The sequence below is a fragment of the Boleophthalmus pectinirostris genome, unplaced genomic scaffold (assembly GCF_026225935.1).
Source record: "Boleophthalmus pectinirostris isolate CB_2022bp ecotype Guang Dong unplaced genomic scaffold, ASM2622593v1 HiC_scaffold_8, whole genome shotgun sequence".
In the NCBI taxonomy this organism is placed as follows: Eukaryota; Metazoa; Chordata; class Actinopteri; order Gobiiformes; family Gobiidae; genus Boleophthalmus; species Boleophthalmus pectinirostris.
This window is the reverse complement of record NW_026571515.1, coordinates 25,854,370-25,872,879: the sequence shown is the minus strand read 5'-3', so window position 1 is coordinate 25,872,879 and position 18,510 is coordinate 25,854,370. Positions and strand designations below refer to the sequence as shown.

At 37.8% G+C, this 18,510-nt stretch overlaps 1 protein-coding gene across 4 annotated transcripts in view; it reads right to left on the bottom strand.

The window, feature by feature from the left end:
• Window positions 1-18,510, bottom strand: part of arhgef25a (Rho guanine nucleotide exchange factor (GEF) 25a) — a 49,744-nt gene that overhangs the window by 17,768 nt on the left and 13,466 nt on the right. Inside the window, exon 1 of one of the 4 annotated variants that reach the window (XM_055165829.1) lies at window positions 12,792-13,222. The exons of the other annotated variants lie outside the window; for them this stretch is intronic. Within the exon in view, the coding sequence (XP_055021804.1) occupies window positions 12,792-12,900 (109 nt within the window). The 5' untranslated portion in view covers window positions 12,901-13,222. Of the gene's footprint in view, window positions 1-12,791; window positions 13,223-18,510 lie in introns of those variants that run through there. 4 annotated transcript variants of the gene reach the window in all.

Genomic DNA, 18,510 nt, shown 5'->3' with positions numbered 1-18,510 from the left:
ACCTAAGCTCAGTAATGACAGTTTACAATAATCACCATGTATAAGACTGCTATGAATACACAAGCATTACTCAAGAACTCCAAGTCAGATTAAGTTAATTATGCAGCCACAACTACCTCAAAGTCAGATTTAGAAGAGTGTGGCTGCCAATCTAGACCAATGGTCGCACAACCACCATCATTCACAGTGGCAAGCTAGTGTCATGCCAATAGTGGTTATGTCATAATTTAATTATGCTGCTAACTTTCTGGAAATATGAAACACCTCTCTACCTCCTGATTACTTGAAAACTCTAAAGGATACACCTCTGTGATGAATTTTGAAAGATTAATTGCATGCATTTTGATTTGCAATATAGAGGAGATACTGCCTACTCTAATCACATGTCACATTGATAAATTCATGCAATATAGTGCAGCCATGGTTTTTATCAGATTCTATACATGCTTTTATTATAGGGCAGCACTTTCACAGTAACTAAACCAACCACAAAGTGCCCCCGGTGTGCTGCTGACCAAGCACTTGTTTTTATAATGGCACTGCAGAGATAAACCAGAGAGGCTTATCTTGCATTGAGAGTAGTAGTAGATTAGTCTGTAATTAACAGTAGTGATCTGTTAATTTTACAATTAGGTCACAGTCAGCAAATACAGAAGAAATATGAACTGAAATCACTAGAATTAAGAGGAGAGACTTGTTTGACGTGTTTAGATGTGTATAGCTCCTTGGTGTCTGTGTGTGTTGCTTGGTTCCAGTGAGGCCTATATTGTAGAGTGTCCCAGGAGGAGGAGCACAGAGAGCCCTGGAGTGAGGGCTGTGAACAAGTTTGCTCCATTACAGTCAGTGCTTTTAGCCTGATCTGTGCGCTCAGCAGTTTTCACAGATTATCTGATCAATAAAGGTGGGCTCAACTTCTGCAGGGGCACAAACCACAAGTCCTGTGCATAGCAGCTGTCCCAAATAGAATTATATTCATTTAAAGTGAAACTTCTGCCACAATATAAATGCATTGCTTAATATAGCAATTCATTTGTGTTGTATAGCAGGTTACAGTACCCTATAGTTTACGGAATTTTGCCTTACCCTGTAATAAAGAGTCCAATAAAATAGAAGTAAATGGTGGAGAAAATAAGAAGGTTCGGTTACTACACCTTCAGGAAGACTGACAGAAACCATAACAATAGTGCTGTCTGCACAGTACATGACACATGCTTTAAATTTATATTTTGTCCACAGTATATGGTGTGTATTTTGATTCACAACATATTGTTGTTACATTGCAGACTAACTAATTATTAGCAGACTAGACTAGTAGGTTTAAGACCTAAAAACTTGACCATAGAATAATCCACAAATTAATTTCACTAATGTTTACAAAATGTGTAAGCTGTGTAATGCTTCAACTTCTTCCACTGTCCTTCCTCTATCAGACTGAGCAGACAGTGCACCACAGGGAACACAGGGTCAACATGTCAACAGACTCAGAGACCTGCTGATCACATCGTCCCGGCTTCTCTGAGCTGCCACCACCTCAGCCTCATCACCTCAGGGCTCCGTGACAACAGCCTCCTCTGCGTCACCAGGAAATATACAGCAACAATCACCTCACTTTATTGTGTCCTTCCAAACCCTTTTCTCTTCTCCAGCCCACAGACCTTATTCCTACTGTATATTACATTTCAGCTACTCAGACAAAATGAATGTGCTCCCTATCCACATGGCCTTAACTGCACTTAGCAACTCCAAGACCTAGGCTGGGAGTCAACAAGGCACTTAGTAGCTTCTGCTTTCAACTGGGAATCCACTTACTGTCCTTTAGTGAACCTGTGTATAGAAACATATCACAAATGTTTTACCACATGAAGTTTTTAAACCTTGTGTGTGTCAAGAAGCAACAAAAACATCTGGAAGACAGCTTTCTTTCTATTTCAACCTATTGGTCCCAAACTTTTCATCCAATATATTTTTGCAGCTTATTGTTAACAAAGTTGACACAAACATAATTTACTTTTAGCTGGCCCAACACCACCCCTCTCTACAATAAGCCCCCCCACTGCACCCCTCTGCAGTGCACTGTTTACATAGGACTGAGGTTTGAGTGTGGAGATGAGAGCGCTTTGCTTCCTCCTCTGATGCAATCCCCCGAACTGCTCCAAAGCTGCTGAGAGAGCAAGGAGCTGACATTTAAAACCAACCATTGTCGAAGGCTATGACAAATGGAACACAGCGTTAGTCTTCTCAAAGAGCTATGTGTTTACCTAATAATAACTGTGATCCACAGCTAGTCCTATAAGCAGTTAAGACTTTGGAGGAAAAAAAATTGACAATTTTTGGGATTAACAATGGCAATCTGTATTATTTATGAACAGGAAATTAATATCAAAATCCATTTAAATTAAATGTAATAACACAAAATAAAAGAAATGAAAAAAAAAATGCAGAAATTTCTTGTAACAAGTTAATCGTAATCTATTTAATATGAATAATATAAAAGGTTTGTAGATATACAGTGGCTTCTAGCGTATGATTTAATAAACTGAAGAGAGAGACAAACTGGGTCCTTTTCAAGAGAACATACTGACACTTTTGTGTTGATGTGTTTTGTTCTGTGTCAAAGACTAACTAAGGACACGCATTGATAATTATTATTAAAATTTGGCCTAAAATGTTGCAGTGTGTGTGTCATGGGTTAAAAAGACAGAAAAGACAACATTAGACAGTATGTTATGGTGAAATCTATTCAAAAGACTCTGCAGACCTTCTTTGCCAATGATTATGATAAAAGAAGACAGAGAAATTCTGACATATGGTGGAAGCAGGTAATCTAATAAGCATGAAGATATTAATTATATTAACAAAGATGGATTACACATGCATCTCATTAGGAGGATGTGACCTATCTGATGCATCAAAGCACAGTATAAGGGTGTAATCTTGCCTATCTTTCCTGTTCATGTCTGTTTGAAACTTTTGAACACAACACTTTCAAGTCAGACAGAATAGCACACAGCGGCTTCCTGTCCCTCTCCTGACCTACTTATTGTGGCACGCACTTCCAGTTTGCCACTGTGGTTCTTCTAGGGGCTCTGTACGAAATCTGCCGCACACACAGCGCATGTCATCAGGGCACTCTTTACAATCAACCACATTTCTCATCAAAGTCACAGAAAACCAGACTGAACACATGTGACCAAACACTATTGTTGTCCAGGAGCTAGTCTAGAAGAGCGATTCACACACAAGCACTCATGAAGGCTTTTGATACTGGATAGAGCTGACACATCGCTAGTGTTGTTAAAAGTTACAATCAGGTCAAAAAAGATAGAATATACAGTGGTTCAATCTAAGCACTGTAAAATTGCAATAATCATGGTTTACTAAGACTGTTCATAGGTTTCCCCTTTCTGTTATATGCCACATTTTGAGGACATTATTCCCATTCAGAAGCCAGAATAATTAGTTTTAAATTGTTAATCGTTTGAAACTTGCAGCGTAATATTACAAACAAGGGTATAAACAATACTATTATATATATAATAATATATCATATTTAAGAACATTACAAAAACATCATCTGATCAGTGCACATAATCTTTTTTTTTTTTTCAATATTGCCAACAACAATGATAAAGATTTTACTTAACATTATTAATTTGTTCTGTTATAGTGATATTTAGACTTACCAAAGGAAATCTGACAACTGGGGCTGGCTGTTGCTGCTGCTCGCAAAGTGGGACTGGGACTATGTTTGTGGTTAGTAGCCTTGAAAACTCCAGACATTCCACTAAACCCATTCAGAGCTAGACTCACCAAGTTCTTGGCACCATCTCTCTTTCCTTCCCATAATGTAAGCTTTGGATGACCAGCGGCTGTTTGCACCAAATAACCTTGTAAGGATGTAATGCACATTCTGCAAAACCAGACCCATAACTTATTCAAATCATAAAGGCACGAAGAGTCATTAAAAGTACACTTAAATGGCCCACAGTTGGTAACCCGAAAGTGATGGATGGCCAACAACAAAATTCACATAGCAATTTACGACAGAATCAAAGTGTGGGTTAAACCAAGCATCACAAAAAACACTAAATTGACTGTGCAGATTTATAAGGTCTACTTACTGTAAATGTGCTGCGGAAAAGGCTGGTTACATCTGTTTCATTTGCCAGTTGCTTTTTAGGGATGATATTTGATAAGCAATCCTACACTGGATCTTAACACAGCTACAAAATGTGAGATAATAAAAAAATACAGACATCTGTTTGTTAAGCCATTCTAACAGCAATTATTCTTATTATTATTCTTATCTTTCCTGAAGATGTGAAACAGGCCCTTACAATGACAAATCTATGCGGAAAATGTTTGTTTGTTTGTTTATCTGTGTAAATGACAGAAAGAATTGGCACGTTTGCTCAACAAATTCTGCTCATTCACACATAAAAGAATAACTAATAAAAAATTGTCTAATTTAGGGTTCAGTTATCATCATATTGAGCACACGTCACATTCACTGTATGTCTGTAGGAATCATTGTTTTTTTTATGATTATTAAATGAAAAATACCAACAGAAAGGCCCTCGTCTCACCGGAGCATAACTGAAAGAGCAGACTAGACTGTAGTCCGGACCTGAATGACCTTGTCCCAGTGAGTTGGTTGGTTTGTGTGGTTTGGCCTGTGCCTGCTCTCACTGTCTGCCCTCATAATCACATTCACATTCTACAATCCCCTTTGGCCTCTCATGGCAAAAACGTGGCAACATGTAGACACTACAAGATGCTCATTACTATGATTTTCTGAGCATGGATGCTGAGAGGAAATGAGCAGCTCACACTTGTGTTTAGGGCTAAACAAAGCAGCTATTAGTCCTGGTGTGGCTATGTGCTGTAATGAAAATGATTATGATTCCATATGGCAGCTGTGGCAGCGCCAATGAGGATAGTGGGAGGAGACAAAGCTGCAAAGCCTGCTGGGAGATGACTGATGGTGTATCAGGCTGGTCTTTTAAGTTTGTGCTGTGCAAGGTCTGCTGGCCAATTACAGATAACTACTTGAGAAAGTTTAGTATTATAATAATTTAATAACAACAACAACAAGCTGACCTAGTAAGGGAATAACACAATCTCAAATCTCATCATAGCACCTTGATAATATTTCAGTTTTACATACACAATATGGTGATTATTTGGATAAAATAATTGTGTGGAGTAGTGTTATAGCCTAAAGACTAGTGGACAAGGAGCTATAAGAGTGCACAATAATTCAAATCAATGAAAATGTAATGTTTTGGGTCAATTTTTCCAAGCCGAGATTATGATTTTGATATTCATGTACATTTATTATCCTTATATTGTCTTTTCGATTTTATTTTGTGCTTATGACAGAAGTATTATTTTTACCTTTTGTTTACAGTTGCTGCAGGAAGGGACACAAGTAATGGAGTGGCATGAGGCAGACCAACAGAAGGAGTGAATAGGTTAAAGTGGGTGAGAGTATGGAGCTACATTAAACAGAGAAACACTGTACCTCAATATCATGATCTCACCAAAACAGCAGTTTGTGGCTTTAAACATATAAGGTTAATTGGGCATAACATGTGACCACTAATGGTGCATTGGACATATTGTGCTGCCTAATTGGTGTAAAAAGCTTAATTGTAAACACAGCACATTGAAACTGAAGCCATATTTGTGCACACCGTGACTGGGGCTGTTGAGAAAAATATGCTGCTGCAGTAATTCTCAATCAGGCCTGATGGGCTTTCCAGCTACATTTTCTCATTCCTTTCTGTGGCTCTCCACCTCTACCCGCTCACATCGCCATAGCAACTAAACTCAGAAAGAGAGAGACATTGAGGGACATACGCACACAAGCTTATCCAATAGCCAGACATAAAAATCATCCTTACAGAAGTGAGGACAAGACAGAACAGACTATATTGTAAATTTATGTGGTGCATTGATAAAATTACAATACAAGGTACCAGATAATAATGCTATGCTATCATATGCTACACCTGCACTTGTGAGTTATGTAGTAGTTGGAATAACATTTATTCCACTAGATCCTTATAATAGTAAATAATTTGTAATAGTAATTTGTAATTATGAGCAAAGATTTTCTACCTATAAATATTTTCTCTTGTAACTTATTGATTAGTAATTACACACACTCAAGAACTAATAGGAAACCCCTGCACTGTTGATACAAGAATATCTGTTTTAAGCTATGAATAAATAATATCTCACAGCATTTCACTTTTTAAAAGGAAGACTGTGTGAAGACAAGACGTGACTTCTCTGGTGGATGGTCTGCCACCTTCTTGTCTCCATAGAAACCTTCTTGCTTTTCCTGGGATGTCATTGAGTATCACGTTTAACTTATCCATGGGACATTTGGTGGACCCTTCACAAGAAAAGACCAAGATTCTGTGCTAGAACTTAGTGTAGATTCAGAAGATGAAGATCAATATTTTGTTTTGCTAAATTATGTGCACACTTTTAACAAGTTTTACTTCATTTCTCATCAAAATCAAGAAACCTCCAGAGAGTATCCAGCAGAGCACCTCAGGGGGCAATACAAGAATTCTAGCAGACTGTTATTGTGAGTTTTCTTCAATACTTTCTCTCTACAGTGGAGTAAAACAAAACACACAAGCGTCTCTTGTAATATTGTATAAAGTCATGTCACGGGCGTCCCCCTGATGACAGCAGACTAAAAAGACCCATATGGACTTAAAGAGGGGGTCGAAGCGGCTCCTCTCCCCCTCTGCGCTGTTGGAGAATTCTTTCTAAACAAGGTATGGAATGCACTCCTGTGTTTCATAATTTGTTCCCTTCTCATTCTTCTCCTCTGCACGTTTACAAACACAAGCCCTGACCAGGAGTAAAAAAGACCAAAATGGAGACGCCAAACTGAGCCCATGTGTGGAAAAATGTCAGTGCACGGCCATTTAGCAGAGTGAAAGTAAAGCAGAGTGAGCAGCGCAAAAATAGTAGAGGGGAAGACAATTAATAATAGCCATCTGACTGGCTGGTCAGATGCAGGCAGAAATGAAACAGACAAATGAAGGGAACAGAGAAGAGAGTGAGAATGCCCCAGGAATGATCTTAATGCACCACTTGGTTCGCATTCCAAAACGACCAATCAGACAAGACCCAGGTCCAAGAAGCAGACGGGTTTTCTTCCTACAACTAAAAAAAACTGGACTGTATTTTTATGTGAAAAGTTTAGTTCTAGATCATAATGTGAGGACAAAATCTGAGATGGCTGACAGCACAGTTTTTTCTCCATAGTAAAGAATCTGATATTTTGCTGATAAACTATTGTGCCTGCATGCTGTTAACATGTGCAGCATACCTTGAGAAAAAAGAAAGTAAAAACACTCTGTAACCCTATCTTTAAACATTTGTGTTTGTAAGTAACATTCTAAAGTAGCAGAGTAGACACATTTGTTTGTTGTTCTCACGTTGCATTGTGTGATTTCTCACTGCAGTGTCCACAAGCTTGAACTATTTACGTCTTTACTATCTGTGTACTTTGTGGAGCAACAATGGTCCAGGGGATCAGAGTTAGCCTATATACAGAGCAGACATGGGGGCTGAGTAGGAGGGCAGGAGGACAGGACAAGGGTGGGCTGGGGTGCAACGTTTTAAAAATATCCCAAACACAAGCCTGAGCCAACAGCTCTCTCCAGCATACCTTCAATTTTGTCTATTTTTGACTACTTTTTCCATAATGTCTGGAGTATGCCTTATAAGCTAAAATCTGCAGCAGAGACATAAAAAGAAAAAAGATACTTCTGTCATGGTAATTCCCCCCTTATTTGCAGATACGCCTCTCCGCTATTCTCATCAAGATTATATTTCCAAGGTTAGGCAAGAAATCATTGGGAATCAAGACCCTGTGCCTCAAAACAAACGGAACCAGTGAAGGGCCCTTAGGCAGCACTCAAAATCCCTACCTCCAAAAGGGTCCTGGACCACATCATGTAGCACTATCACCGGCTCATAGCTCAAAATACATTTCCTGCTCTGATCGAGGATAATATGGCAAATTGAGTGGAAACTGCAGCAAATGAGGCATGACTTAAACATTGCCAAATATGTAGCTAGGACAGCAATGGACACATCACAGACACAATACAATGAGATGTTTAAGGTGCAGGGTTCAAAAACAGGACCAAGAACACACCTATAATCCATCATTAGTAAATATTTGGTCTACAGCGCATCCTGTATATCATGTTCGTTGTCCAAGTCATGCTGAATGTATCCACTGACAAATTAACAGTAATCTTCCCGTCATATCATGATCAAAAAATATATCTATCTTAATAATACGTTTGTAGGATTATTACAAATGCAAATTTGTAAGTATATTAAATAGAAAAGCTTTAAATCAATACACTTATAGAAGCTCAATCAAAACCTGGTACAGGATCATTACACACTGCATACATGTAGTCATTTAGCCATCAGTCAAGCACAATTTATGACTTTGTAGCTAATGTTAAATTAAAAGAAAATATATTGAATAATCACCAAAAAATCCACATATAGTCTTATTCAATGTAATAATTGGTTAATAGGGTGCTTTGGAACTAGTTTTGTGTAACTATGATTCAAAAATCAATTGCAAAATTCCTTATCTATTTAAGAATGTAAATATATGTGTGAGCAGGGTGTGTGCCATTGCTGAGGGCCATCTTTGTCCAGTGCATGCATGAGTCAACCATAGCCTCCAACAATCACAAACGACACCACCCCCTTGCACGCACATGCACACACATACACACACGTGCTCATCTGCAGCATATGTATGTCCATAAAGTAGCACATGTACAATACTCTGACAGAGGCTGAGGAAGAGAAGCAGAGGTACTATAGCCCCAGACTCATCCAAGCAGAAGAGCCATGGTAAATACAATGTTGCTGTTGTATCTGCTCATGCTTCAACCAGACCATATGTCAAGTTTAAACTGGCCAAACTTGCAAGCCCTTTTTTTTTTAACTGTTCATAAATTAATGTTTTAGTTGATAAACCATTTCACATAAGATAAAAAAATATCTAAAACTGTAATATTTTTAACTTGTCTCTACAGGCATATTGGCAATTTATTTAGATCATAGAACAGTTCTATCATTTACTAATTCTAATTTTCCATCACCTCCAGCAACTAATTAGGATTTTGTAAACATTCTTTTGCAGTAGTAGTAGTAGTCTCAAAGTGAATGTACTGATTTAATAAACATGATTTCAAATATTTCAGTAATTTAAATATGTTTAAATACCATGTTCACAATTTTCTGTTCTTCAGTGTTTACACATTCAGTATTATCATGAAAATGTATATTAAAATGGAAATAATTTGACTGTGTATTATATAGTACTGCATTTCTGATTGAATTAAATAACTCCACTTTCCATGATAATCAAATTTAGTGACAGATACCTGTATAATGATACCTAACAATACCTATATATATATATATATATATATATATATATATATATATATATATATATATATATATATATATATATATATATATATATATATATATATATATATATAGATATAGATAGATAGATAGATAGATATAGATAGATATATATATATAGATATAGATTTATAGATAGATAGATAGATACCTATATAAACTTTTACTACTAGTTTGCATCTTTAAGTACAAGTAACTTGTCAAAGTTGCTCAATAGTTATGATTAGACTAATAACAATAAACTGATAAATTAACTGTCAGAAAAATGCCTATCTTGTGTGTAAATTGTCCCTTTTGGATGGAATTTTGTGTATTGACATGACATACACTAGGCAGATATTCTGTTTTAGAACACAGAACTACTTCTTGTATTTTTGTACTTTTCTTTTCAACTTTTTTTCCAGAACCTGCCACTTAACTGCACTGTAAAGGTCCTATATTTCACAAAATTGACTCTTGGAGCTTTAAACTTTTATTTTATCATGCTGTTAACTCTTCAAAACATGCCTGGAGTTGTGTTTTGTTTCATTCACACATGTTTGAGTAATACTTTATTTATTATTCTGTTCACACCTCCAAAGTTCAAAATGCTATGTTCCACCTTGTGCTATGTACAATATGTCATGTAGTGGTAGTTTGACATCACAAGGTGGAACGGAGTGTGAATGAAACAAGACACAACTCTAGGTATGTTTTGATGAAGAAACAACATAACATAGATCAGAAAATAGCATAATAGGGGCCCTTTAAGTAATATGTAATTTTTTTTACCTGCAAAGTCTATATCTGTTATGGTTGCTGGGAACTTCTAATGGCCTTGTTACTCAAACAATTTGCTAAAGTGCAGCCTGAACAACATGCAAGCTACTAGACCAGTGCTTTCCTCTTCCATTACATCCATCTCTCCACCTGTCCCTGATCATGAAGCTAAGATCGATAATCTCCCCATCCCTCCGCCCCCTCAGACACCGCAGCCTTTAGTGTAAGCTACATATGCAATCATTTCCTGTGTGCATCTGCTGAACTGTCCATGTCTGTCATTACACTCTGAATAAAAAGGAGTCTTAATGATAAGAGGCGAAGAAAAGCATTGATTTGTGTATTCTTCAAAGTGAATAGGATAAAAAGCATTGCAGTGATCCTTGGGCATTTATTTAGTGAAAATGAGTTGATGCTGCTGCAGAACTGTGTGAATGAAGGGCTGTGGACACGTGGTGTGACATAATACTCCACTGTGTGTCATCTCTGAGTGTTATTATGCTTAAGTACGGAATGAATCACACAGTGCACTATCATTTCCTTATGCAGAGTGGCTTTTAAAATCTGTGAATAGAGCAGATGCACGGTAGAGGAAAACAACAAAAAGGAAGCTTTGATCACACAAGTAATGCAATGATGAGATATGTTACTGTTACATTTATTTTATTATTTTTGTAAACTGGACAGGTGCTAATCTCAAGGCCAATTTAAAGTTTTGCTCAAGGACACATAGATTATATGCAAGATTACATATTTGATATTCAAGTTGGGATGTGCCATTAAATGATTTTTAATCAAGATCGCAAATCAGTCTTTTATAATTGTCAATGATGCGTGCTAGGGTATTTTTAATCTACAGCCAAATCTGTCAATAAAAACATGTGTGATCTCTTGTTTATTTTGAGGAAATTAATAATTAATGCATTTTAATTTGCCTTTAGTAAGACAAAATAAAGCTGATTGATCAGCCCAGCACTAAACCCTAGTACATGTTTTGCCTTCTTACCACTTTTGAATGTAAAGTGAGCAAAATTGTAAACACGCTTGCTTTCATTACAGTGACAAGTGGAAAGTCATTAACTACAGCGATATAGGAGTCGAGTTACAAATCTGGCAGCTCATGTGGGGCTATTGTTCTTTAATATCATGGGTTAGCCAGAGGTGGCCAGGTCCTTTCCCCGGACAGAGGCCCTCATTCTTCACTGTTTTTCCTGTAAACATCACAACAATGCCTGGGTTGTCATCCTTAACAGGTTACAATCATCTCTGGAGAGGGTTATAAACCATGTTCAATTACAGTCGTCTAAACTTTCAATGCAAACATTAAAGTTATTATTTAGTTAAAAGCTCACCACGGCCAGGTTTGCCAAAGTTTATGAGCGGTGGTTGTAACATAGAAATGCACTTTACAGTGTGTGTGAGGGGCTTTTAAGCTGCCTACAAGCTCACATCAATAGTTAAATTGCTCTAAAAGACTAGTGTAATTCTTAAATGTGGTATCTTTAGGGGAAGTATAGTCACCTCCCTGTACTCAAGAAGTCTTCACCGCGACTATCAGAAAGTACAATTTTAAACATTAAAGCATTACTATATCGAAGTATTATCATTGCTTCCTCTTTCTATTTCCTACACTATTTCCAGTGTGCCATTTGTTCACATGTTTGGCTCTTGCCTTCTGTTTGTAGTGACAATACAGAGGTAGCGCAGTAGGGAGTAGCGGTCTATGGAAAAGTAGAATATCCATTACATAAGAGATTAAAGTGAAGGAATGTGAGGTATGTAGCCTGAACCCTGACCAATAATATGAAAGCCCACTTTATCGGCCCCCTATGTAAGGGAGCTCCAGTGGGTCAGTTAGCACAGTGTTTACCCCTTTGATGTGAGGGAATTGTAAAAGCGAACAACAAATGCACAGCATGGCACCTGAGTGTAAACTAGACACTAGTTGTTTATCCAAACGTCTGGGATGAAAAAACATCACCTAAAGTTGAGATGGAGGTTGTACAGTAAGTCTGGCAGAAAACTTAAACAATGTCACATGACTACAGAGGCCTTGACCCAGTGCGACGTCTCCTCTTGGTGTTTACGGACTACTCTAATGGACTGTGGCTATCCTGCACTCCATCACAATAGACATCACACAGTGGGTATGGGCAAAGACACTCAGAGGTGGGATTATGACAGTTTTGTTCTGTTCACACAGTTAGGGGTCTAGGAATGTTTCAGAGTCACCCTGAGCACTACATCCATCCACGTGCCACACATAAATATGACAGTAAAAACATAAAGGAGGGCTGTGTAATTCAAAGCCTATGATACTCCAACTTTCTTCATGTCATTTCTGTATGTTGGAAGACACATCTGTTGCTTTATCTGGAAGTATAGATATGAAGTGAGTGCTAAGAGACAGACACCTAAATCAAGAGTTCTCAGGAATGGGAAGGGAGATAAAAGAGAGGTGGGTGGACGCCTCAGCGAGCGAAGAAAGACCCAGGTTGAATGAGTTAATAAATTCAAACAAATCTACTAACCTCTGACTCGAGCATAGCAGCAGCCGCACTTGGCTAGGACTTTACGGAATAAGTGCTGGCACCCGCAGCCCCGGTGATGCCGATGGTGATGGTAATGGGCCCCTTTCATGATGTAGCTGGATCATGGGCAGAGGTGGGCATGGCCAACCACACTCCCTGCTCCCTTCTTCGCTCCTACTCTTCTCCTCAGTGACGCTTTCAAAAATGTGTCTTCTTCCAACTTTTTACACAACTCCCAAAAAAGGTAAGTCTCCCAGATCCCACGCGGAAGGGGGAATCCACAAATGTAGCAAGAATCAAATCCACAATCTTAGGTTTTGAGTAGATATTCCCCTGAGCTTATCATGCTGTTCAGAGAGCTTGTTTCCTCTATTCTCTCCCCTTCGCTTGGGCTTTCTTTCCTCCTTGCGGTGTTTTCTTTTGGGTGCTGTGCAGCGCCTCTGTGAACTGCCTGGTCAAATGACAGGCTGGGAGCTTGCTTGTGAGAGGAGAGAGAGAGATAGTGAAGTGAGACAGAAGGGGAGGGGGGAAGAGAGAGGGGTGGAGTTTGCAGCTAACTGGTTGCAGCCTATTCCAGGATAAGGTTCCCACTCCCCTTATATTCAGTCTTCCTGTTTTCCGTTACTCTTATAATCTTCTACCCCTTATTTTTTTATCACGCCCCCTATTTGTGTTTCATCTACTTCCTTCATGCATCCTAACCTTACTTACAGGGCAAGTCTTGTTTTAGTAATGTTTCCAAAGACCACCCGATACAGTACACTCACTGAGAATAGTAACAAGCTGCAATGATACATAATGCTATTTACAGAAGAGGGGCCGTGTTAGGTTGAGAGTGTCATGTATTTTCCAGTAAGCCTCTTGCAGTGTTAGACAGGCTGTGAATGCCTCGTAAAAGAACAGTTAACATGTATGTTGGGATTTCCTCCACAGGATAATACTGAGGTTGAATGATTGTCTGTTTATGATGGTGTAGCTAGCGTAGTGACCTTTTTGCTCTGCGTTTCCATGAAGTGGGGCAGAGGACTCAGATTTCATGATGTAGACATTCTGACTGTCATTCAGTCACACAATGAAGTTTAGTACTGACAGAGAACTGTACATGCGCTATACAAGATTTAGTATATTACAAATATTAATTAAAGCTGTACTATGTAACTTTTTTATGGGATGTCATGTTAATGCTTTGCCTAAAATGTTACACAAAACAACATTTCACATCGCTGCAATGTCTTGAAAAATGCATTTTTAATATAATCGTACATGTCTTTCCACGGGCATCACCTGCTTGACAGATGACACTACCGGTAATGCCATGCTATAAAACATCACAGGTAAAGCAATAGCATTTCCATGGAGACAAGCAATTCATAAGGTTGGTCTAATTTTATCCAAAGACATGCAGTTAAAGTTTTAATGATTTCTCTTTATGTCTTCAAGTCTTTGACACTAAATTATTTAATATGAGATTATTCAGTTGCTGTATTATAGAAACATAAAAAAAGAAAAAGATCATTTGATGATTTCTTAGAAATACAAGAAACTACCAGTGAAGTCCATGCACATACATGTCGATATAATGCCTTATTTCTCAAGGATTTGTCCATAGCGCATTTCGTCATACTGAGCCAAATGTCTTGGGGTGACAAGGTTTATCCCGAGAAACACCTCAGGAGGGGACAGATACAAAGTAATCAACAATTTCAGAAATTCTCTTCCGGGTGACCCACCAACTAATTATTTCCTAAAAAACAAATAACAGCCTGAAGCATTCGAGCTCATGAGTCAGGCTGCAATCTCATTCACAATTGGGAGAACAGAAATCATCTCCTGATTACTGCAAAACAAAGGCCGCCTGCGTCAGCGATCACCCACTCACAGGTGCAGGGCTGAGGGCAGGGATGGAGACTGTCCCTAGAGTGGAGGGTTGGAAGAGCTGACATGGCCCTCTCCAAAGCTGCAAAGTGACAGGGAGACTGCAGACTGATGTCACAGTGTTCTGATCCTCTTCACAAGACAAAACAAACAGGAGCTCTGTAGCCTCTCCCGTTAGAAACACAAGCTAAATACACAATAACTGAAAAATTATTGGTTGCAACACAGTTTGTCTTCACTCGCTTACAGTGCAAATATTCAGTCATCTTTGATCTTTGATGTTTCAAAGGCTAAACAGAGTTATCTTTCCCTATAATTTACTGTATGTTCAATATATTATGTATAATCAAGATTATATCAACATGGAAAACTATGGAACTCACTACCACCTGAACTACAGTGCACAACAAAGCTTAAGCTGTTCACCTCGAGACTCAAGGCCTAGTTAAAAACAAACCAAAGCTGAACCCACCTGTAAATGTTGTATTGTATCTGTATGCGAATGTGTTTGAATGCGGGAATGCCTGAAATGTAAAACTGTATCTCATGAGCTTCATATTCTGCCTGTGACTATGCATTGCTCCTATCAAATAAATAAATAAATAAAACTGAACTGTTATAATATCAATAGACCCTTTAATCAGTGAGGTAGAAAAGTAACATTTTGAGATTATTTTTTGTGTGGGAGTCAAAAACATAATTCATACAATTATAATTTTTTTGTTCAAACCTACTATTAAGCATGTAAATTACATTGCAATTGTATAAACTGTTTGCAACATTTTAATTAAAGTCCACTACGATCTTTTCCAAACTTGCTCTGGTGTAAGGCATTTATAATGATGGAATTAGTAATGGGTACAATTGGTTTATCAAACAAAATCTTAAATACTAGGTTAATCTTACATAATTAGGCATGTATTAGGTGACATTTACTTCTGCATAATAAGCTTTATAAAAACATTTGATCTAATCATCTCTAAAAAGGCAGTATTTAGATTGCTGCAAGAACCACATCCATATGCAAACTGCCAAAATCTTGTTTCTATTACTTACAAGTAAAGAGACAGTCTGCACAAAGCAAACTGCTAGAACCTCTACTCCTGCGACAGTTGCTTTAAGTGAGTGACTAATGATTCAAGCAGCAAATCACAAGAGGATTATTGAACAGAGCTTCACAGTGTCTTCCATGTTGTCCCACATGTCTGCCAAACAATATTAAAGAGCATATCAAAGCTCCATAAGAAACAATGGATTTGTCAGTAGAAGAAAGCGCTTCAAAGGGAACAAGGAAATCAAACAAGAGGATAGGAATCCGAGGATAAAGTCTTACAAATTGAGTGAACTGAGCACGTGCTATCATTCGACACAGAGGAGACGCAGTAAGGAAGGGTTCACTTGAGATGCATTTAAAATTCATGAGGGGAATGAAGGAGGATGTATTATGTGCTTTTAAGAGAGCAGCCCCAAGAAGCGTGCTACACAAGGCAGCCAATAGGGGGTGACTGTACCTGTTGCATAGACATAATGAAATAATGGATAGCTTTGTCTGTGAATATTTCCAGGGTACAATACTGAGCAAATGGTTTATGGGGTATGCAGTCCTGTTAATCAGCTCAGAAATAAATGCATAAATGTATCTTCTAAATTCAACAAAGAATATTTAGCAAAAGTCAAAATATAATCCAGGAAAATATTCATTTGGATATTAGGTTGTTGTTTAGAACCAGGAGTCTTTTAAAGGTCCTATGTTATTGTATGCAAAATTGACTCCTGTAAGCTTTTAGCTTGATAGCTTGCACCATTTTGTGAAAAATAAACCACAACTAAAACTACTCACAAAAACATTTCCTCAGTTTTTCCTCATATACTGAAATTATCCACCAATGTATGATATCACATCTCTTTACGAATACAGCCTAAAAATAAACTGTCTCTCACACTTGGTCTCGGAGACATTACAAAGCAGTAGATGTTCACAGACATATGGAAAATATGTCCCTCCCTTGGCTAGTGTGTGCGTTCCCAAATGAGAAGGAGCAGGGGATGTGAGGTGCAGCGTGCATTAACACGCATTCATCTCCAGCTTTTATCTCTCCTCTCGGCTCCACTGCTGCTCCTACACGAAACGCTTCTGATTCATGGACACATGTATGCTTAAACATATGTGGGCAGCAGAGACACTCTGAGAGCTGCCGAGGCTGAGATGAAATGACAAAAACAAATCTATATATTTGGACTAGACAATAGATAGAGGACATAAGTTTTTCTCAGTCTCAGTAAATGGATAGGCAGTGCCTCATGTGAAAGCTCAGAACCTCCAGAATTAACTCACTAAGCGGCAGAGGCTGCACCGGCACTAATTTATGATTGACAAGACAGATCAGAGAGAGGTATTTTAGGTCTTAACCAACTGTATTTCAGCATTGAAAGTGGCAATCCAAATGAGAGACTCCTGTGACGCTGATTCTGTTTTATGACTGGATAATAACCTTGAGAACCAAAACACCAAATTACAACATAAACTTGGCCAATGAAGAATAAATCAACATGACAATTGTTACCAGTAAGAAGTATTTAATGTTAATGTCATATGAGGAGACAGAGGTTATGTTTATGAAATATAAAATAAAATCTTATGTAAGTGCCATCGTCTGTGATTGACAATTATAATAAATTAAACACATCATTAAGCATATCTTTCAAGGTAAAGATACATTAGTGTAGGTGTAAGTACTTGTTAGCAAAGGTATTTTTCGTTTTGACCTATTCATGATTAATATATAAACACACACACACACTTAAACTGATTAGGCACTAACTATAGGCATAATTGCAGGTACATCTATCACAACACAGCATCTCAGTATGTTCCCATCCCCCTCTGACTCCAGCCTCTCCTCACCCCATCAGCCATTTGAAATCCTGCCAAAATATTCCTCCTCCATTCACTTCACTTCCCATAGCCTCCCTTTTTTCTTCCTTCCTCTCAGAGAGAAGCACCAATTATGGCAAACTGGTATTGTGGACATCCAGTGCCAGGACAAGGGAGAGTTTTGGGGGTGTATTGGCACTAGTCCCACCAAGAAGCAGAAGTCAGCACTGTAAGGTGTCTGGCCCTGTCCTGCTGATGTGCACAGGCAAGCTGTTTTTGTCCAATTAGACTGTACTGCCAGAGTCCAGTGTATACTGAGGAGATGGAGTGCAGAAGAACACTATGCATTACCTCCCACTGTGCCACACAGTCTACTCTAAGAGGAGGTATTATCAACACACTACATATGAATGGAAAATGAAAGCAGGCCATATTCAATAATAACTTATAAGACTGTAGTTACTGGTATATTATGATGTTTACTCAGTGCAAGCTAGAATTTACAATTATAAAATGTGTCAAAATATTATTAAAGCCAGTCTAAACTTACTAATTATTACTAATGTAATGACAATACAGAGCCACCAACAGAGCCATAAATATATATATATATATATATATATATATATATATATATATATATATATATATATATATATATATATATATATATATATAAGATAATTTGTTATTTTCATTAAAAACAAGTAAAATTGCTTTCAACATGAGTTTCCTTAACATAAATTATACACATTTTGGATCATTGCCATTTACATAAAAAAGTCTAATTTGTTCCTCTAAAGTCTGCTCCACACACACATTTATTTGACAGAGGAAGGGCTGTGAACACCCCTTGATTAAAAAGTGATTGATGATTATAACTGAATCTTGTTCAAATGTCAGTGCCCTTGTAAAAGACACATGGCAATTACACAACCCTATTACAATTTAGTTAAAGTGCAGCTTTTT